Source organism: Copadichromis virginalis, linkage group LG7, assembly GCF_057382275.1.
Source record: "Copadichromis virginalis isolate Kocher_CV1m ecotype Utaka linkage group LG7, C_Virginalis_male_GT1.1, whole genome shotgun sequence".
Classification (NCBI taxonomy): domain Eukaryota; kingdom Metazoa; phylum Chordata; class Actinopteri; order Cichliformes; family Cichlidae; genus Copadichromis; species Copadichromis virginalis.
Genome location: NC_140624.1, coordinates 53,075,699 through 53,098,920, shown reverse-complemented (window position 1 = coordinate 53,098,920; position 23,222 = coordinate 53,075,699). Strand labels below are relative to the sequence as shown.

The 23,222-nt window shown below is 40.5% G+C and overlaps 1 protein-coding gene across 4 annotated transcripts in view; it reads right to left on the bottom strand.

Moving 5' to 3' along the window:
* Window positions 1–23,222, bottom strand: part of LOC146706116 (disabled homolog 2-interacting protein-like) — a 175,456-nt gene that overhangs the window by 100,125 nt on the left and 52,109 nt on the right. For 3 of the 4 annotated variants that reach the window (XM_085464140.1, XM_085464137.1, XM_085464135.1), the window contains exon 2: window positions 7,146–7,264. In XM_085464140.1, the coding sequence (XP_085320266.1) occupies window positions 7,146–7,229 (84 nt within the window). In that variant the 5' untranslated portion in view covers window positions 7,230–7,264. The remainder of the gene's footprint in view (window positions 1–7,145; window positions 7,265–23,222) is intronic. The other variant, XM_085464136.1, reaches the window with a different exon arrangement.

Genomic DNA, 23,222 nt, shown 5'->3' with positions numbered 1-23,222 from the left:
TCAGGTGTTCAGGCAGCTGTTTAATAGGCTCAATATCCACTGAGCAGCTTTAAGAAACAAAGTAGTTCAAAAAACCAAATACCTACAGTGATTTATCTTCATATTCTTATACAAGCTAGAGGCTAAAGGACCTCCCTGCTTCCCATTCACGCCATTAACACACCTGTATAATTACCACCTACAGTGTGAACAGGTCGCCCCAGGCAACAGCGGAATAGGGATAATTAGAGTGACTTCCAGACAGTCTGCCAGCTGATCACAGAGGAGCCCCGGCATCCTGATGAAGAACACCTGTCATCCAGGAGGCACTCTGGCCTACGAACAAAGACTTGCTAATGACAACATATTTAAGCTCACGCCAGTCATAAGAATGTTTGTGTATCATTAGCCGGCGTGTGGTATCCAGCGTCGCGTGGGATAGCCGTGTTTTTTTCAAGGCTGAAGTTAGACAGGGAAGTACGGTGACAGCACTACTGCTACTGTACTGTCAGCAGAATGCTGAGGGGAAAGTTTGTACTTTAAACAGCCATGTATTGAGTATTGAGTATTCACACAGAAGAACAGTTCTTTTTGAGTGTGCTGTTGGTGCACACTTACCATCCCACAACACAATGCTCAAAGGAAATGGAGGAGCTACTCTCAGCTGCATCTGAATTTCTAGATGGTAGCGAAACAACTGGAGGAAGACGTTTGGAAAAAGGTAAATATGAAAGTGCACAGAATCGATTTTAATAGCAAACGAAAACAATAGCAAAATTCCCTATGTGGCTCTGGAGGTCCAGTGTTGTGCAAAAGACTCGATGTACCCCTCATTTCTTTGGATTTTGCTTCCAAGTAACCAGACTTTTTTGCAATTTTTTTTAAAGTGGTCTTGAGCAATAATTCTTCAGCTTCTCTCAAGGTCTTACAAAGTTTTTCTTTGGGAATTGGCTGCTGAAAATGAGTAAAAAAAACTCATTTTTACTCCACTCTTGATCCTAACTACTTTCAGAAGAATGTCAAACTACTTAACAAGCCTTAAAAAAGTCAAAGTATCTTCTTTGTTACTTTGCTACTAACAGTGACAGCAGCTAAAAACTGTCTTAGTATATGTGTGCAACATGTCCTTAAAAAATTTGAGGAAACAAATGAAAGACAAAGAAGAAGCGATGCCAATTTATACAAGAACTGGACTAAAAATCTGTGGCAGCACATGAAAATTTCCAGCTCTTTGCGATTATTCAAGTGGTTATAAAGTCTTATGTGGTTTAAAGCAAGACACAGGTAATGTGCACAGATATGGTACTGCTATATAAAGAATTATAAAGGCTGTGAGATCCACAATAAACAGATTACTGTGGGTTGGTTATGAAGTTCTGTTTTGTTTTTTCAAATTAACACCAGGATGAGGGCTCAAACAATTCAGAACAACTGTTTAATATTTATTCTGACTGTGCTATAATGACATTTTAATCGGTTTTGAATACTAAATAGCAACAATCAGATTGATTTTATTTTTTGTATGCAAGCCTTATATTAGCAATACCTGGCAACATATGTGCATAAGCCAACAAAGAGGTGGGCAGCAAATGGCTGACGATTGCTACCTGCCACCAATGAACTCTGCTCAGGGGCTATTAGCTAAATGAACGGTGCTTAGTCACTGCTGTTAGAGAGCGAGACACCTGATGCTTTTGACAGGGCTCCTTTTTCTCGATCTAATTCGCTCTCAGTCCCGCTCTTGTATATTATTAGTTGTATAAATACATAATTCATTCATCCTGTCTGTGTATGTGAGTGCATGAGGTTTTATGTGGGCATGTGGTTAAATTAGCATAGGCGCCCATAGAAAACAATGACAAGTCAGACACTGTGCAGCTGGAATGCATTTAGCATCACGGTTACCGACATGACGAGAAGTCTCAAAGAAAAGCTAAACGATTTTGACCTTCTGACAACAAAGACGCACCTTTCTGCATTCCAACACACCGCCATTCACAAAACCATGCTTCTTCCTCGTAAGCCCTAGAGTGTACGTGTGTGAGGCGCTTGCTACTGTTGATATATTCACAGCTAACAAATTAAAATGCCCCCCTCCCTTCGATTTGCAGAAATAAGTCAGTGAATAGAAACACGTCCCTGAAGGCGAGGTGGATTGATTAGTGGCTGCTCATTTTGTTTTTACTTCTCCCCTTGCCCTGATAGATGGCCTCGGAAGAACGGAGCAGAAAGAAAAATAGAATCCAGAAGAGAAAAAAAAAAAGACAGACACGTACAAAGCTATAATTTCTCTATTTCACCCTCCCCGGTGTACGCAGACACTGACGTGACATTAAAAGAGAAGACGGAAAAAGAAAAAGAAAAAAATCATAGAAAAGAAATACAAGACACCGCTCCATATATCAGTTAACCTGTCAAAGCCCTCGCAGAGCAATTAGAAAGGATACAGGTCATTAGAAGAGAATAACCTATTCTCCCCTCACACTATTTCCTCTCAAGAATGACTGATACCTATATTAACATTAGCTTATGAAGGGGTCAACGAAAAAATTTCAGCACGGAATTTGCCTTCAGCAACTCCAGAGAGCAAAGAAATAGGAGAAGATGAAGAAGCAGAAATAGAGGTTGGACCAGTCAAAAAATTGAGAAAGTGACAGCAAGTGTCTGCAGAAAAGGGATGAGCTACAGGAGCAGGATAAATGGGGAAAAAGTGGAGCACGATGTGGAGGTGGCAGAGCACGAGTTGATAGAAGAAGCAATAGAATGAAATTAAATGAGGGAGAAAGCAAAAGAATACCAAACGAGTGACAAGGTTGCTGGCGGATGGGGGCTAAAGCAGAGGAACAGCCGATGGGAGAGAGTCCAGCCGGCACTTGAAACGACAGATGCTCAAATAAGCTCGGTCCTCCCCGTGGTTAATAATCCTGGTGTTTGTCTGAACAAATGTTGGCAAACTATAGGACGCCAATTATCATACAGTAAGCAGAGATGGCTGACATCGCCGTTGGACGCTTGACCCATTCCCATTATATCTCGCTGTAGGTACTCAAAGGGAAAATGGCGAGCGACGCCAACAAAACAAAAACAAAACCTCACACCTTAATGAGAGGGCATACATCACGCCGTCACTCTGCCACGCGCCAAAGCAACTCGCTAATGAGAATACAATCTCCCGGCAGGCTCAGCTTAACGGTGTTTGAGATCTTTACATTGATTCGCTTCTCGTTCAACAATGCTGCGGTTGGTCTTCATCAGCGTTACATGTTTTTCCCCTCTAAGGTCAGGCCCTTTGCAAATTCCTATTTACACAGAAACCTAAACGGAGGCTTTATAGTGTCGCACGTTAGTGTGAATTTCATTGAGCTCTTTAATCAATTCATACTGCCACGGTTCACAGCTAATGGGAAGGAGGGTAATAGAATATTCTGCTCATCGTGCTTGGTTTTTAACAACCTGTCTGTCCTTTATTGCACTAGGCCTCTGAAACTTAATGTCTGTCAAAAGAGTCCATCTATAATTAATACGATACTTGTTTACAGTGCAGCTCTGTACATGCCCGCTTGTGTGCGAGTATATAACAGGCCTGCATTCTTGATCGTAATCTCAGCCTGTCCAATTTCATTAAATCAGCACTAAGAGTTGTGTAATTGGGCTTTTTTCTTCTTGAAATTAAAGTAAATGCTTGCAACGAGTTAATGCTATTCCCTTGGCTTGGCAATTCCAGGCTCCCTTAATGGGGGCTGATAGAATCAGTGCCTGGACAATCAGCAGGGTGTTCCCTGCTTTCACGTCAACCTCTCTTGTCCTCCTCTAGAACAACCTGATGAAAACAAGAGACCTACCTGTCCAATTAGACCCCCTGCTATTATCTAAGAGGGGCTAGAAGGTAGGGAGAATGGAGTTAGCTCTTTATCCTATCTCTCCCTAAGTCAAATCAATCCACTCAGCTAGCGCAATCAGCGGGACGTGGACGTGAGAGACTTAGATAAGATTTATTTGTCTGCTCTTTAAAGCACTGCACATTAGAAAGTATCAAGTTGTAACTTTTACAGTCACATTTTGAACTACTATTCTTGGCTTGGAAACATTTTTTTCTCGCCTGCTGGCGAGCAATTGTTTTAGAGAAGTTGTGCTTTTGCGTGTGCATGGATTCCACCATGCACGTGCAGATCGTGAATCCAGTCGCTGCAGAGTACATGACAAAAAAACATTTTGACAGATTTAGCTCAAGGCCTAGGAGGACTACTTTAGATGTCACCACAACTCTTTTCACTGTAGAAGAAAAGTGTGGGGTGGTTTGTTATTGCTAAAAAAAAGTAGAAGATGCAGGAGAATCACTGCCCGTCTTCTCGTTTGCGCTCCAACATTTGTGCGCGCACCATGTCTGTATCTTATCAGTCCATCCATTCAATATTCAGTTTCAATTCAAAGGGCTCTATTAGCATGAAACTATCAATAACAATAATGTTAATATGCTGTTATGATTGATTTACTGATATTTTAATAGAGTCAGTCGAATATGAAGTTCCCACTTCGCCCTCTCAGAATCTGATGACTTTTTAAAAATAATATAAATATTAAATATTTAATAAAGCTAAGAAAAAAAATTACTTTCACAACTTCCTTTACTTGTTTTTCAGTCCTAGATACCTCCTTTCCCCCCACATTAGAAAGTATGAGTGCTCAAAAATGAAAAAAACAAATAAATAAAATAAAACACAATAAAAAGTCAAATTCTATTCATTACTAGCAAAAACCTGCAATACAGATGATTTTTGCTGTGACAGTTTTGCTCATGTATGAAAACACAGACGTTAATTTAACATGCTATTTTTTTTTATCTTCATTATATCACAATATATAATGAGATGGCAAAAATGGGTTTTCATAAAAATCTAACCAGTGAATGATAAAAAGCTAAATTTTCATTGTATAATACAAAATAATCAATTGCAGACACTGCTAGCGTTGTACAACGTTGCACATGTCACGTGCACGTAATGTCAGCAATGTACACATAATGTAGACGTACCGTTGCTGTTCATTTTCAGATGATCAACTTTTGAGTGTATATAGATTATAACTAGGTAGTTTATATCGTAGGTTTAATCCAGATTTTTTAACGTGCCTAAGATGAGTTGGGGAACACACATATGCTAGGACAATTACAGAAGATATATGCACTAAAATTTAAAATATGTGTGGTGCTGTGTACGCCATGGTTATTTACTGCCTCTTAGGTTGTGGTATATTTATGTATGCTTGGCATTAAAATACATCCTGTCTCTGTCTTTAAGGCATACCTGTACTTGTTACTAAGCTCTTTGAAACTGAGTTGAAGTTGACGGTGCTTTTCCAGTAAGTCCTGTTTTTGCAGGCATTAATCAGTAGGAAACAGACATCATCAGCATAAATCATGATCTTCCCTTTTCTATCTTGGAGGAAGAGGCCAAGAGCAGCATACTGTCTACAGTGTGAACACAGCAAGGTTATCTTTATAATAATATGGTTGCACATTAATCTCAATTGCATCTATCTTCAGTGTAGAAGTATCTGTATGATCTGCTAGTCTGTGTGTTGGTAAAATCATCTTGTTTCCCTTCAGTAATTTAAGCTGAAAATATTGGTCACCAAAAATAATGGTCAAATGTTACTTATAAGATGTGCAGGTAAGAATGTTGCTGTGAGGGGAACTGTTGCTGTAATCCCGACAGACGCCAGAGGGGGGCAGTATAGGGAAAAGTGCAGGAGAGGGTTAAATGTTCCCTGAGGAAGCTTGTTTTCTTTACACAAAAAGTTACTGCTGCTCATCAATAAAACATCAGAAGCAAGTTAAGTGGTCATGTGACCAGCAGTGCTGCACTCCTCTACCCTTTTCCTTTGGAAAGTACAAAGGAGCTGCTGAGGAGATGCTTACCCAGTGTCTAGCCCATCCTACCTGAGCCTCTCTGTCTCCTCCAAGCTTTTACTTCTTCATTTGGTTCTTATATTGCTCACCGCAAGCTTTCAGTTCTCCTTTTCTTTTTTACATTTCGGGAAGTCCGGTTACAGTGGTAGCATATACAATCGTAATTAAAAGGTCAGAGAACGAGCACACACACACACACACACACACACACACACACACACACACACGTCCCAATACCATTTCCATCTTTTTATAAGGGCAGATTAGAGTTTTGCCATCTCTAGGTTGGCAAACTGTGATCGTCTTATATGAGTAACAGACTTTATTGTCACTCTGCAGGTGGTCCAGCACTAGTGGGTCTACTGTTTATTGTTATTACATTGACTGTGGGCTTTTATTAGAGCACTAGAGTCATTTGAGTGCAGAATATTGCTGATGGTGGGGGAAAAGAAGGAAATGAAAGAAAGCAAATATATAATTTCTGGTTTCAGGAATGATGCAAGAGTGTGAAGCTCTTAACTAAGTCCACTGGTGTACCTGCAAAGGCTGATGGTTTATACAAAGCTAGAATATTCTTTATGAGAGACTAATTACTGAGCGTGTGTGGCTCTGCTGGCCTACCTTCGACTGTTTACAGTTCACCTCTGGGGCGACATCTCCCCGCTCATTATTTATTAATGGAAATGTGCGCCGCTAATTGCTAATTATCTTTAAATTGATGACTCATAGAGGATGCTTTTGCTTAATCAACTGGTTGTTTATCTGCTGAATTAAACATGGCAGAAAGCACAGCAGAATTATGCAACATGACAGGCAAAGCACTGCTCTGCATTTGTGTGCGCGCTTGACCGAGGAGAGGACAAGCGTGCTAGATGGCGGATGGATGCCGAGCACGAACAGGTGTGGGAGTATGTGCGTGCCTTAGCTCACTTGAACTATTCGAATGAGAATAAGAAATTTAATGAAGGTAAATCAAAATCAATGAGGGTTTGAGTGCTGAGTAGAAACCCAAATTGTGCAAATGTATTTGTGTTGCATAGACGCCAAACATCAAAGGCCCTGTTCCAAACACTTAAAGCAAATGAGTTTCAGATTGGCATCCTTCCATCTGGATGCCAGACGAGCCTTGAGAAAAAGGGGGAAAAGCAAACCTGTTCTATAAGAAACAGCCTGCTAAGGCACATCAAGGGGGAGAAAATGACAGTCAGAGAAGAAAACAAAGAAGAGGCAGAAAAAAGGAAAACAAAGACAAACTCACAGTACTCACGGTGACTCTGAAAGGCGTCGCAGCGGTGGATGTAGGCTCCATGGACGGTGTGCTCTTGTCCGAGGACCCCGGCATACTGCGGCGGCGTCCTGTCCTTTCTGGAGGAGACTCTGAACAGAGAGAAGATTTAACGTTTGGCCTTAGAATCGTAAAAACATCAATCCAATAAACTCACTAATCAGCACCTCCAAAGCCAACTAATTAACATGCTGTCCTGCACTTGCTTAAATCATTTATCAAATCATTTTATAGGAGCTGAACAGAGCTTTGGACAGAGACTAGACGGTTTCCCTTCAGTCTGCTAAGCTACATACATGGGGGTGGCATTGTTCTTCTTTCCTCTTAAGAAAACTATTTTTCCCCATATTTCACAATAGTCGTGATGCATTTTAAAGTGCACATCATGTCAAACATCACGATTGCTTTTAAAACTCGCTCAACCTTTCATTTTCAACAAACTGAAGAATCAAGAGACGAAGAAGAAACTCAAAGAGGAAGGAGAAAGACTCCAAACACAACTCGATCAAAGTGTCAGACTGACCAGGCTGACCTTTGACACAGGCAGCGTGATAGAGATAAAGGTCTGGAGCTCGTGGTGAGAAATGGGCTCAAACTGGAGTGAACTCAAAACACTCTACAAAAAGAAAAGCTTCTGATGGGTATGAAACACAACATCACAAGCTCAAACCTTAACCTAATGCTTTCATCAATTTTAGCAAAGCTTTAAGCAGACTATGAATACTTTCAGTGCTGATACACAATAGTTTAAACTTTCATAAGAACAAAAATAAGCCCTTTCATTTTTTATTTTATATTTGACATGATATAAAGACATGCACATTACATTTCCACTTCTTATTTTCCCACCCGTCACCCACTTACTAAACTCATCCGTGATATGTTATCTTACGTCTCTTGTGTAGTTTTCAGTTTTCCCTCTGAACTCAGACACACAGACCTTCATGATTTAAGAACACGCTCATCTGAATACGTTTTGAAAGAGCTGTGGAGTCAAAAACTGTGAATGTGCAAAGAACAAGCATATCTGGACACGTCCAAGAGGAATGTGAGTGATGTTGAGCATGCAAGTCCTCACAGATTTCAGACAGCCGTCACTGCAAAGTGCTAGCTCACAGGTAGAGAGCAGAATGATCAGATGTTAGGCGGTGGGTGAACTAACATCTCAGTGTTAAACAACTGATGGACTGAAAATTGATTATATACAGTAATGCACAAAAGGCTTCATAAAATTCCCATAAATTCTTTATATTCTGTTTCCAAGCAGCGAGATGTGGTTTTAACTTTTAAAGAGGTCTTGAGCAATAGTTCTCCAGGCTTTCTGGAATCTTTTCAAAGATTTTTGAGGCATCAGCTGCTTTTCCGCTCCACTCTTTGTACCTGACCATTTTTTGACGAAAGCACTTTTTCTTTCTTTCTTTCTTTCTTTGTCACACCACTTAACACTGACCTTCTGTCATTCAAGCATAAAAATAGCATTCGAGCTAACTCAAGGAATGAACTGATGTTGTATTGACAGATGCCAAACAACTTGCCAAAGAAACAACTTTAAATTGTATTTTAAATTTGTTCACCAAAGTCTCATCAGAAATTATCTTAGTGGAAGGCTGGAGGCTCTGTCATGGTTTGGGGCTGCATTTCACCCAGCGGTGTTGAGAATCTTGGCAGAACGATCTACCATGCAGCATCATGACTTGGGCTTAATGTTTTAATATGGCAAGTTGATCTGGAAATGCAATGAAAGCATACACTGGTAGCTTTCCGCTGTGTATTTTTTAAAAATCAGCCTTGGGTTGGCTTCCCCAGAGCCCTGACATTGACATTATTGAAGCAGTGTGAGATCATCTGGACAGAGGCCATTGATATATCAACTTGACTGTTGACTGTCAAGACCGTAAAAATTGTACAAACTGTTTTTCCATAAATGCTTGCATATGTCTCAATAGTTTTCTGGACTTAGTTTGTGTTTTCCGAGCAGAATATAAAGAAAGAAGACTCGAGATTTTTATACCAGCGGTCCCCAACCCCCGGGCCTCGGACCGGTACCGGTCCGTGAGTCGTTTGGTACCGGGCCGCGAGAGTTGAGGCTCGGGTGTGAAATGTATGGTTTTCAGGGTTTTTATCGGTTTTCAGCGTTATTTTGTTATCGTTTTTATCGTTAACTCTGTTTTCCTTGGTCTTTTCACGTGTGTTATGAATAAATCTTCTTTTTTTCGGTACCGGTACTAGTTTTATTTTGTTGTATTTATCCGCGACACCTTAAAGGCCAGTCCGTGAAAATATTGTCGGGCATAAACCGGTCCGTGGCCCAAAAAAGGTTGGAGACCGCTGTTTTATACAACAAGAGACACATTAAGAGGTCTCGGTGAGGACATGGCCTCAATTAGGACATGCTAGAACAGTTAAATGAGCTCTAATGGAGTAAATTAGATTAGTGATAAATGTGGGTAGTTGTACATGACTTTAAACATCCTCACACACACATACGCACCCATAAATCTATAGTCGGGCATCATATTTAATAGGTGCAATGACCATTTTGTTGAGATGAGGATATTACCAAAATCTTGAAAATGTTAACGTGTGATTCTTTTACAATTTTCTTAAAGTTTGACATAAAATGTCCATTATGCACCTTTTAAATATCAACTTTTGGGGAAGTTTTGATGTTGCATCAACATTGACTTTAGGGTGGAAATATTTATGCATTAGAATATTAGGTTTCAGCTAATTAAGGACTGAAGTGGCTCAGGATTGCTATGACATGACCAAAAACTGCATCAAATGTGACATGTGTCTAATATGGTATTTGCATTCGGAGCATATCCTAACAGGCCACACACAGACACACACACGGAAGATGTGTTTGTCAGTGCTGTCTTTTCTGTTCGCTCATCAAGCTGAGTTGTGCTAAATTAGCTGTCTGCTGCTTAACAGGCTGGTTGACTGTATTAAGCGCTGTTACACAGTAATTGAAGAACAAGCATAGGAATAGCACTTCCTGCTGTGCGAAGCATCCCGAGCCCACACAAAGAGAACAGAAGAGAAACGCACGTGGTCCAGAGCATCAAAAGGCAGACAGCCATAACATGCTCTGACATGGAGCGAATTCAAGTCTCTGTAATTGAAAAAGCCCGATCCTCTGAGTAGAGATCCATTGCTCTGTGAAGGCAAAGCAAACTAGCTAAGCATTAATGCCATGTTGAGCTTAGAAATGTGCAGTCAGAGATAAGATAATCAGAATTAGACTCATCTAAAACCCTTATATCTGTACAAAACAGAAAACTCAAGAGCCCTGTCTGTCAAGTGTGTCAAGATGAGTCCATGCCTACATAGAAGAGAGTCCATGTCTAGATAGGAGGGCTGCAAGGGCTGCGTACAAATCCGAGGAACACAGTGGACTTCTGTGGTGATACCTGCACCTCTCGATCTGTTATGATGCTCCACATACTATATTGTTTTTAGTATATTATACCAGACAACAAATGCATTCTGTCTAAAATAAATAAAATCAGAAAATCATTCATGAGAAAATGGGCTTGATTAGGGTTATCATCAGCACTGGCGCATTTCTCCGCTCAACTTTAATAAATGTACCCCTCCAGTTAACTTCGTCACGGAAATCTCCCCCCACTTACGTACAGCTGGCTGCTACAAGCGCTCAAGAGGGGAGCTCGCGCATAAAAGACACACACGAACACACATCGTTTAGTTCTACACTAATTGCTGTGTGTGAAACTTGCAGCCAGCGCTTCCACATGTTTTCAACATCTGCGTGCGATGGATCTTCACAAGCGCGTGGAATTTGCCCCCACACCACCCTCTCGCTATAACTCGCTCCCGTATCCGACTCTAACCCGCAAGCAGACGGCGAGCTGTAAACAGTCGTACTCAATGAAATTTAAATTAATAAACACCAGTTCCAATCAGAATCCGGAAGAAAACGATGAAAGAGCTGCGCTGCGCTGCATGTGGTGGCTGGTCTCAGACTGTTGAAACATCCTGCTTGGGGGCTCTGGGGAACTGCTATTAACTGTAGCTATTTTAAGATTTAAAGGTGTGTGTGTTGGTGCACGTGTGTGTTTGGGAGCTGCATTTGTAAGGTCAGAGGATCAGAGATCACAGGGAGCTCACAGACAGCAGCTGGGTCAAAAGGGTGTTACCGGAAAACCAAGTGTCAAAGACCTAAGGCCATACAGTGCACTGTTCTCACCTCCTTTCTGTTTCTCATTGATGACTTCTTCATTTCTTTATCCAGCTAATTGTCTTACCTTATCACGAGCTCGTTTATTTTCTTCAATCTGTCCAAAAACTGCATCGTCACACCTTCATCTCCTAAAAACTAACCTCTATCCCCCATCAGCACCTACTACAAAAAAGAGCCATGCTTCTGTTTTGACTCCACCCACAGCTGGAAGTGCTAGTTTGAGCCCTTGGGGGCTTAAAACAGTATAAACCAACTGATAGCTGGGAGTTTAGAATATGTGCGCCCAGGCTGCACTCTGTCTGGCCAGCAGAGCCAGACAGAGTGCAGCCTATGAGTGAATGCACTTGACCTTTAAAGGAGAAATATTAGACTTTTTGGCAACAGCCTCTCTCCCCTAACCCTCAACTGGTCATGGAAGATGACTGCCTCTCCCTAAGCTGGAGGTTTGTTTCTGCTGGAGGTTTCTGCCTGTTAAAAGGGAGTTTTTAAAGGACGCAGGATTTTGAGACTATCCCACTTCTTGGCCCTATACTCCGAAGTGAAGTGCAATCAGGATAAACAACATAAAGTTGGGTATCAATTTGCCAAGTTAACACATGGCTTCCCCTGTGCGTTCCCATTAAAGGTGTGGTGTTGGGAACATTTAACCAATCTTAAACGTGTGTTTCACAGAAAATGATCCCTATGAGTGTAAATGGCCTGCATTTGTATAGCGCTTTTCTAGTCCCTAAGGACCCCAAAGCGCTTTACACTACATTCAGTCATTCACACACACATTCACACACTGGCGATGGCGAGCTACATTGTAGCCACAGCTGCCCTGGGGCGCACTGACAGAGGCGAGGCTGTCGAACACTGGCGCCACCGGGCTCTCTGACCACCACCAGTAGGCAAACATGGGGTTAGTATCTTGCCCAAGGATATTTGGCATGCAGCCAGGAGGCAGCCTGGGATCAAACCACCGACCTTTTGATTAGTGGCTGACCTGCTCTGCCACAGATGATGATAAAATGGTGATTAAAAATCTCTAAAGAACATTCTAGTAAAATTAGAGCATATGGAAACTTCAAACTGGATACATGTATTCAATTATAAATATTATAGATGTCGTATGACGATTAAACCTATCCGGTTGTTCAGTCTGACGTCACTAGCCGTGTCTGGGCCTAAACTCCGCTGCAGGTCCATATATCAAACGATCACTGTGGCATTACTGAGAGTTGAAAAACTGTCTAAAGTCTTTCATCTTTAATAAAATGATCAGCGTTCTGCTCTACCAAGTGTAACAATTGAGTTTAACATCCAGCCATCCATGAAAACGGAATTTATGACATTTAACGGAGTTAGAAGTTAGCAGGGAGTTAGCTCGCTAGCTTCTATCTAAATACAATATAGCATGTCCTGACTGTGGGGTTTTGGAAACAAATTAAAACGTACAGCTCTGTTATCACTTCCAGCATAAATGAAGACAGAAAACTAAACAGCAGTGACGTTTGTAGGGTTACCGAAGGGCTAGCTAGTATATAATGATGTGCTATGTGACCACTAGCGACACAGCTATGTTAGCATAATATAAACAAGCTAAAAGGACCAAACTTCAGCCAGGAGAACAACTGAGATAATCCATCCACAATACGAGGTTAGTCATTCATATACTGCTGCATGGGCTGGGCTGTAGTTACATCCTAAGGTTTTAAAAACTGAGCTTAAATAAATGATTAGCGGTAATAAAAGCCGAGGGAGGTCAACAGTGATCACTGACTGTTTTAGGAGCTTTTTGAGATCAAATAGAAGAAAATACATAACATTAAACATGTTAACAACACAAAAGCCATATTAAACGCCGACTACTTTAGGCCCGGAAGTAGGATTCGTCGCGTCATCACTGAACAACCGGATTAAATATAAAAATGGAATTCAATAGGCTTAATCGTCATAGAAATTTAATATGAGGTCAGTAAGTACAATAGTGACTTGTTATAGGTTCCTCAGTTCCTCTAATCTGGAGCAGGTTAGGATTACAGAGTAAGTTGCCATGGAGATTTAATCTGATAAGAAATGAACCACTATCATAGTACAGAAAGCCCAGAGTTAACCCTTGAATTACATGGAAAAGACAAAATCCGGCTTTGTGGTATAGATCTCTGGAAGCAAACTGTGATATTTAATACTCCCAGTTAAGCATTACCTACCCAGTACACCTATCCAGTTGTGTTGATAAAGAAAAGAACTATCCAAATCAGGTAGTCAGATGTCAGACAGAGAACACTGATAACATCTAGTTAATTATCAATGTGAAAACAGGTCCAGTGTGGAATATTTTGCATACCAGCACGCTTTTTGCATGGCTGTACCAATGTGCTTCTGTTTTAAAGCAGGGTGAAATAAAAACAATGCCTGACTTCCTACGTAGACATTGTTCTTTTACATGAACGGATTATGTTTATAACCACAAGGAGCAGGTTGTGCCAAGTGCCTTTGTGATAACTGATGAAATTGTAAGGAAGATATTGTTGTACAGGGTTTTTTAATCTACCTTCAAATGATTTGAAAAAGAACATTCAGTATCAGCCTTCCTTTTTTTCCTCCCCCGAAACAAATGACTGACAATTAAAAGTTCCTCTGTGTCCCTGAAAACATGATTCATCTGTTCCATATACATTGATACTGCTGTTCTTATGAGTTAATACAACATAGCATGCTTTTATGCCAGATAACTAAGACAGGACAAAAAACAGAATAGGCCTGTTAAATGACAAGATTTCTTATAAATAAAGTTTGTGTTTTCATTTATTGTCACCAAATTACACTGTGTGCATATCCCGCTATATAAAAAGACAAACTGAGTGCTTTAAAAACATTTACATGGCTTATTTAATATGCTTAAACTTGCTACGTTGTTGTTTGCTCTTCCTTACCCTTACCTAAAGTATGCATATAATATCACAGATAACAAACAGACAAAATAGGGACCTGCAGAAACCCTCTGATAACCCTATTATTAGGGATCAGTATTATTACTTTGTATTTATAAATCTACATCATTCTACACTCTTTCTTAATGGCAGCTAAGAAAATTCTATGACTGTTTTATATTTAATTTATGAATGATCAGTCATTATAACAATGACTGCAATAATCAGGTTACATAAATAAATAAATTTGGACAATCAAGAATTCCATTTGATAGGAAAAACAATTATTGGCCAACATACACAACGTATTCTAAATGTCAGCACTAGATTTCACCAAAACAAACGCCAAAGACGCCTATCTAATTTTTATATGTAGCACCAGATTTTATTTTTTAAATAAATCTGTTATATAGTCAACAAAATAGTGTTAATCCCTCATCACAATTGCTACACAGGTTTACACCCATTATCTTTTGCTTTTATGAAATTTTTGTTTTTCTCCTCCTTTCAAATTTCAAACAACCTCTAAATATAATTTAGAAGGAGATTATGTTGTGCTTTGTACAATATCAGTGTGGTGCATAGCTCAACTAAATCAGAATGTTTTAAGGCATGCAGTTTAATGAATCTTGCACTCGCTTGTTCATAATAATCAGATTAGAGCAGAGCGATATGGCCAAAAATATTTATCACGATATATATTTGAAAATTTGCGATAACGATATAACCGACGATATAATTGATGCGAGACAAAATACAACTCCACAACATTACTAGCGCAAAAAGACAACCTTCCATTTATTTTCACTTAAACAAGAAGCTGGTTTTTATGTACATTAAAGCTTTATAAAAATGTAACAGTGCAAATGCAACTTCCTTGCTGAAAGTTTAACCAAAAGGCATTTCCAGTAGAAATGGGCTGACATATCCTGAGCATAACCATGTATAATATCCACTGAAGTTAAAAAGAGGTGCTTTGCAACATTAAACTGCAGTGTGCAGTGCGTATTTTTCGGACCATAAGTTGCACGGGATTATAAGGCACATTAAGCGAAACAAAGCAGTCAGATAAATCAAACTTTATTAAACTCATTCTTCTTGCTTCCTCCACTTCTGTACCATTGATTTATTAATGAATGAATTCTGCTCTATTCCCATGTTGCTGCAGTATATTAATGACTAACCTTGTATTGTGGATGGATTATCTCAGTTGTTCTCCTGACTGAAGTTTGGTCCGTTTACAGCATCCTGCCATGCGATTGCATTTGTTTCTAACCATGAAGAACCTTCACGTTAACTTTTATAAGTGGAAAAGTGTTAGTGTTCGTCCTCCAGCTTCACTGTTTATGTTATGCTAACATAGCTGTGTCGCTAGCGATCACGTAGCACATCATTATATACCAGCTAGCCCAACTTCAGTAACCCTACAAACGTCACTGCTGTTTAGTTTCCTGTCTTCATTTATGTTAGAAGTGATAGCAGAGCTGTACGTTTGAATTTTTTCAGAAATCTCTCAGTCAGAACATGCTATATCATGCTTAGGTAACTAGCGAAACTAGCGAGCTAACTTCCGCTAGCTTCCTGCTAACTTCTAACTCCGTTAAATGTAATAACTTTTGTTTTCATGGATGGCTGGAAGTTAAACTTCATAGTTTCACCTGGTTAAGCAGCAATGCTGATCGTTTTATTAAAGATGAAAGGATTGAGACAGTTTTTAACTCTCAGTGATGCTGCAGTGTTCGTTTGACCTGAAGCATACAGCGTTTAGGACCCAGATTACTCCCAGATTTAAGAGCATCTTAGTCCGACAAATACGACAATAACGACGGCCGCTTGCATGTTCTGCAAAAAAATGTGCTTTGTCGTGTATCTGACGGACAAACACCAAACTAGTTCCACATCACTGAAGTTGCACCATTTTTACAAATCAATTCTGGTTCATCTGTTTCACTCAACAATCGGCCATGTGGGTATGAAAACAAAGGCACTGCGCATGCGCGTTTTACTCATATTCTATTGCGATATTTCATTTTCCTATCGTTGCCTAACATTATACCGGTATTACCCTAAATCAGATCCATTTATAATTCTTATACCGTTCCTTTGTAGTATATAAAACATTAATCCATGTTGCTACAGTTTAACTCCATGTGTGTTCTTGGGGGAACTACGAGCTATACTGGTTAGATGTTTTGTGAAGCTCTATTCTATACAAGTCATCTAATAGTATTCTCCTGGCAAATCAGTAGTTCAACAATGAAGGTTTACTATTCAGTTACTCAGACCAGATACAAATTTACCAATAAACCCAAAAGGGTTCTGCATTGTGTTTGTAGCCATTCTGTCTGTTTGTTCATGATGTTTAGAAATGTTAGGATTTTTCCCTTTTTTTCCCCCTTTACATTTACATTAATTCATAGAAAAACTTTGTATAAAAATATAAGAGTGATACATATACACTGTGCGCTTTTTGTGAGATTTTCCCAGAGACTAGCTCCTATTTATTTATTTCCATTTACTTTTAGACAGCCTTTACTCTTTATTTGGTTGTTCTGACTTTAGTGAGAGCAGCTCAAAAGCATTTCACCTCATCAGTTTGATTTGACTCTTTCCCAAATTCCACATTCATAAATGCAAATTCTCAAAGACAACGCTATACCACCTCATTTCTTGGAGGAAATTGAACTCTGCGTACCCACAATTTATTCTTAAACAATAAGGTTTTAAAAGCCATTATTATTTGTAACTTTTTCATTATGTTTATTTGACATCATTGTAACACACACACACACACACTTCTTTGTCTATTGTATTACATTTGTATTTTAACCATTAATAAATCAATCAAAAAGAAGCTTCAACATTAGTATTCTGGACACTGCCAGGTTTTGTTTTTTTTAAATCAGAAGTTGGATGAAATTGTTGAGTACTAAAATTAGCCGCAACCGCTAGTTAGCATGTTGCATTTATAAACTCATATATTGACTAATTAGTGCCAAGTAACTAATAAACCACTTAAAACTGAAACAGAAACTTCTGGGATGATTTAAACTACACAGCAAGATATAATACTAACCTATTAACGATGATCCAAAAGGGACAAACAGCACAGACACGTTACAGAGGTCCAGTTTAATAACTTGTAGTGGATGATACCTAACGGACACATCAAGGCAGCCACACCCCTTACTCAATTGAATTAGTTAAGGTAGTTTAAAATGTTGTTTTTTTGGGGGTTTTTTTTTTTTTAAATCACTGCACTCAGAGTTGTTGTGTGGAAGAGAAACTATGTATAGAGACCAAAACTGCATTTAGAACCATCTTTTAAATATATCCTTTATTTACAGGTATTTAAAGGTTATTATAATGTAGATGGACTCCTTTTTAGCGCCAACCTTGCTTGGCATCTAGAACAGTTTCCCCTTAAATACTAGTGGTAAAACAAAAACATGATTTTATTTAAACAGCTTCACTGTGTGACCAAATATGGTGTTATAAAAGCGACAACAGTAAAACCAGCTGAAAGTTTTCCTGAAGTTTGACAGATCTATGGAACGACTTGAAACCAATCACTAATCGAGCCCCGGCTCGGACAGTCTCAGTCGTTGTGTCCTTGAGCAAGAACTTCACCCGTTACTTACTGGTGGTGGTCAGAGGGCCCGGTGGCGCCAGTGTCCGGCAGCCTCGCCTCTGTCAGTGCACCCCAGGGCAGCTGTGGCTACAATGTAGCTCGCCATCACCAGTGTGTGAATGAGTGGATGACTGAATGTAGTGTAAAGCGCTTTGGGGTCCTTAGGGACTAAGTCAAGCGCTATACAAATGCAGGCCATTTACCAAGGTTTAAATACAACAACAGCAGCAAAACTGTGCTCACTGTGCTAATGCACTGAAGGTTTAACTACAGGATCCTGTTATCAGTGTTTCAAGAAGTCTATACCCTCAGGGTTGAAAAATAGCCCCCGCAGAGATTGCAGAGTTCTTGTGTTATGACAGGAGGGGGAAAAAAGCAGAAGAGAGATAACACACACACACACACACATACACGCACACAAACACACTCTGTCTCTTTCACTTCAGACCAATGAAAACTTGCAGAAAAAAAAGAAATAAATAAAATCACAGGCTGTCAGACTGTGTTTGCTCTGTTCTCTCTACCTGGATGACTATCTTGTCTCAGTCCACCCCGGCTCTCATCACGGCTGCTTCACAAATACATCGTTTTTCTGTTTTCCCCTCAACTAAAAGAAACTCAATTTTTAGACTTTAAACTAACTTTTAATTTTTTCTCAGATCTCAGATCTTTTTAGTGGAATATCTCACTTCATGCTCAGTCTATGTAACAGAAGTCACGGGAGAGGCCCACCCAGGCACACGCTGTACCGCGACCACAGCTTTGAGCCATCAAACTTAATGGCTATTCTAAAGCATGTTTTGGTGAGCGAGATCTGTTTGCATCTGTTTCCTCACATGTACACAGAAACCATGATGTGTTGACGCTGAGCTGTGGGGACAGCGCTGGACTTTTGACCTATGGGATTTGTATTTACTCAGTGCGGGGATGATGGGGCGATAAAGAGGTGCTGCTCAGTCTCCTTGGAGAGGCTCTCGACACCAGGGAATAAAAGAGAATTATTTCAGCCTGCAAAAGTCACTGGTGCAGACACAAACGACGGTCACTTAGCTGTGATTGGGCACCAAGGTCCATCCCTAAGTCAACACGCAAACGCACATCAAAGAAACATGAAATCATCCTTGAATTTAATACTAACACCTCAATGAGGAATGTAGAGCCTCAGCTTTCTGTCAGCTTTGTGCAACCAGCTGATGGATAAATTACAAGTACTGATGCACAAAGCATCCAGCGGCGGAACAGCTGACTACTTCTTATCTACAAGGAAAATAGATCCACATCCAACAACATGCAAGTGATATGAAGAAAGAGAGCAGCTTTGGTTTGTGTTTAGCTTGGCGCATTCGTGCCTTTGTGTGCAGCTTGTTATGGAAAAGCACAGGAGAGGGATGGAGGAGGAGGAGAAGTGGGGCAAAGAAGGAGGAAGTTTGTGTTTGTGCAGAGGGCGACTCAGCTGCAGCATTCCTGTAAGTGCTGGCTGATATCCTACTAACTTCAATAACATCCACTAGTGCACTAGCACTCACACAGATATGGAGCGAGTGTCCCATGCTGACCCGACAAATTACAGGGAAAACCCAAACCTTTGAGTCCCTGTAGTGAGGGGAATCTGTGGAGCTCTTTTCCTGACATGATTGGGTCAGCTTGAAGGAAAGGGTCACTGCAAATCAATACAGAGTTGCTCTGAGTGTGAGAAAACACTTGTATCCTGACGGGAATTGCATCTTCCACTATCACCGAATGGTTTGAAGGGTTTGAAGACTATATCAATTATATTCGCTAACTTTAACAGTCACCAGACTTCAGGCGAACTGAACTTCTATGGGAGTTATCAGACTTGTGGAAGACAAGTTTCCCCCCTTAAGATTCTTGGAGACTTGAGGGGTCAAAGTCAAGATGCCCTGGAGCTCTTTCAGAGTCAAGCGATGGTGCGCCATATTAACTAAGGTGCTCACGCAGTCCTCTGTGCAAGCCTTTAAAATGTTTTCCTCTGAGGAATACAAACTGCACACGGTGAACTCAAACTCCAGCCTCCTGGCTTCACAATATTTGTTCTCAATCTTTGTGTTTTGTCGATCGCATTATTACAGACAAGTCCCAACAATACAAACCACAATATGCGCTACAGTGCTTTCAGTGTCTTTGTATTTTGATTATTCTTTTTGTCTGTTTTTTAACTTTGTGTTTAAACATCACTCTGCATTTAATCATTACTTAGCTATCTTCCACACTGAGCCTTTTGTCTCACCTCTGTGCCCTAAACCCCCACTCGGTAGTGCTGTGGGATACTGCAGATTTTATCTATCAAATACCCATTAAATACAGGGCCAGTGTTGCCGATACCAAAACCGATACTGGTGTTTTTAACCTATAATGGTGGCTGTAGGAGAGAGCAGTATGTCATGATTTATGAGAAGAATCATCATTAATTTGCACATTTTTGACCACTAAATATCAGTGATTTTTACTTTCCCCAATAATTAGTTAATACAACAAAACACACATTTCAGCTTTTCATGTATTTTGAATGTTTTTTTGAGACCTGGAATATAAACACGCCTGTCTCTAAAGCCCTTTGGGTCAGCTTCTGTTGTTTAAATGTGCTAATGCCTCCACCTCTACCAGCCGATCACTGCAGACGGCTCCCCCCCTTGAACCTGGTTCTGCTTTTTTGTTCCCACTGTCATCAAGCGCTTCTCACAGGAGGTTGTTTAATTTACAGTTTCTATGTTGTATGATTGTAAAGCACCTTGAGGCAGCTGCTGGTGTAATTTGGCACTATATACTGTAAATAAAACTGAATTCTGTTAATTTAAGGATGACGATGGCTAAAATGCACCAACTGATATCATTAACGTCCCATTTTCACAATTTCCACTGTCAACTGTGTTTCTGCGTTCTTGCACATACCATAAGAAAATAACCATTTTCAGTGACACATACAGTCCGCTGCATGTTGACAGGCAATAATCTTCTATATTTCTGCAGCTATTTCGCAAAAACTACTCCTGCCTTGTAATCTGAGTTGATATCTATGGATTTGGGGGGCGGGGGGGGGGGGGGGGGGGGGGGGGGGGGGAATTTGCTTGCACCTGTCAGGCTGTTAGTGGAGTCTTTTTTTGGGTGCTCAGAAACACTGCATCGTCTGGCCCATCTCCATGACTCACCGGGCTGGTGGGTGGGTTGGGGGGTAAACAAGGACACAGACTTCAGTAAAGATCTGAGAGTAATCCTGGGTTAAACACTGCGTTGATGCAGAGAGGTTCTGATGGCTCCACTTTACTGCCACACTGCTATATTAGCTGTCTCTCCGTTTCACGTCTCTGCTTTCTATTATATGATCGTTGAGGCAAAGCGATAACATTATCACTCATCCTTTTAATACAGAACTGGCAAAGTCAGTGGGAAATACTTTTTTCTCCACGCAAACTTGATCCCACATATTCTCCAGCCTCTCGACCTGATTGTACGCATCTGCGGAGAATGAAGTCAAAAATACCGAAAGAATCATGTTGCCTGTGTTGATTAGTGAAGTCTTTACTAAAACATGACTTTAATCACAGAGAGGAGGCTCGGGAGCAAGCTGCAGAGACAGATCAAAGGGCTAATCTGTTTTAGAGAAAACAGCAAAGTGATTCCTTTGGCATTGAAGTTGAGGCTGAACCTGGCACCACTTAGCTCTAATACCCTCTTTTTTACCCCCCTCTCTCTCTGACATGTTAAAATTTAAAGCAGCTGAACACTCAGGGACAGAAAGCCAGAATGCGGACTTATTTGACTTCCTGAGTTTCAGTGGGAATGTGACGTGGGAGTGAGAAACTGAGTCACCACGGCTGTCTGAATTGTTGTCAACGCATTTCCCCATCTATAAGCCCGAACTCGGTCCTCACTTCCCATCAGTAGATATCAGCGCGAACAAACACAAGCACTCGCACACAGCATAAACAACCTGACAAAAATTAAACGTGACGCAGTAGCACGGATCAAAAGTGTTTCTCGGTAATGACCCATTGAGAATATGATTACGAGCAATAGCTGTCAGTGGTAATGCATTATTGAGTTGTTATTGAGCAATTCAAACACTTTCTTGCAGACTGTCGGCAGCAGCGCTTTCTGTGCTGTTGTGCTATTTGATGCAACAGAAGATGCCTAGGACAGTTCAGCCTCAACTTCAATTTTTTCCTGCTCATACATGCTTGGAACGATCTTGCCACTAAAGTAGACACAACGGGATATCATAGCATGGCTCAAGCACATTCATCATAGTTTAAACCCCTTGTTTTGCACAACGGAATACGGCCTCCCGTCTGCAGCTAAACACCCCAGTAGCTTTTGTAATAGCTTTAGCCCGGTCGGACTGGGCAGCAAAGGGCTGCTTAAATACCGAAAACTCCTCTGCTCCTCCACTTGGACAGACCTTCGCTTGACAGACTGACCACGCGCACCATACACATACTTTTTTCCCTTCTTTTTCGAATCTTCGGATCACGTGCGTGCCGAACCGTGGCGTGGGATCGGTTCGGATTACGGATCAACCGTGATCCGTTGCACCACTGCTGAATATGGTTAGGACTCTCAATGGACCAGTCACTAACCTGTCTGTGTACCTGCAGTCTTTTAGCTCATGCTATGCGCATGTTTTACTGGAGTTTACAGTACTCTCTCTTCTTACATTCAGATTATACATAATAAAACCCTCTGCGTCGACCATCTAGCTAAGTCAATTTTCCCCTTCACAAGTCCTACTAAACTTTTTCAGTAGCATTTCTTTTTTAATTTTCCTCTCCTTTGTTCTCTCCTGCAGTTCTGCCTTACTTTAAGGAACTGCAAAACTTGCTGTTGTGCATCCATACAGTCCACTGAGTGGTCACAGGTCATATTAAACTGTTTAATTTTATTATAAAGCCATTATCTGATTAGTGCAGTGAAGCATAAGATTAAATGCAGGAGGGAATGGCTAACACTCACTTATTAGCTCATGTTTGTATCTCCACAAAGTCTTGCCATTATTGTAATGCTGCCTGAAAGGCAGTGGAGACACCCTTAACCTTCAACTTTACTTCCCAATTTAAAGACTGGCTTTTAGATCACCTCATCTAATGTTTTACAAGAAGCTGAAACAGAATAAATTTGCTATTTCCAGTAGGGTCTGGGGAAGGAAATAGACCATATATAAAATACTGCCTTAGTATCCAGGTCTGAATAGTGAATGATCCTTACTAATGGCCAACAGGGGGCGACTCCTCATGGTTGCAAAACATATGAAAGATTATAAAAAGGTCTGTCAGAAAATGACA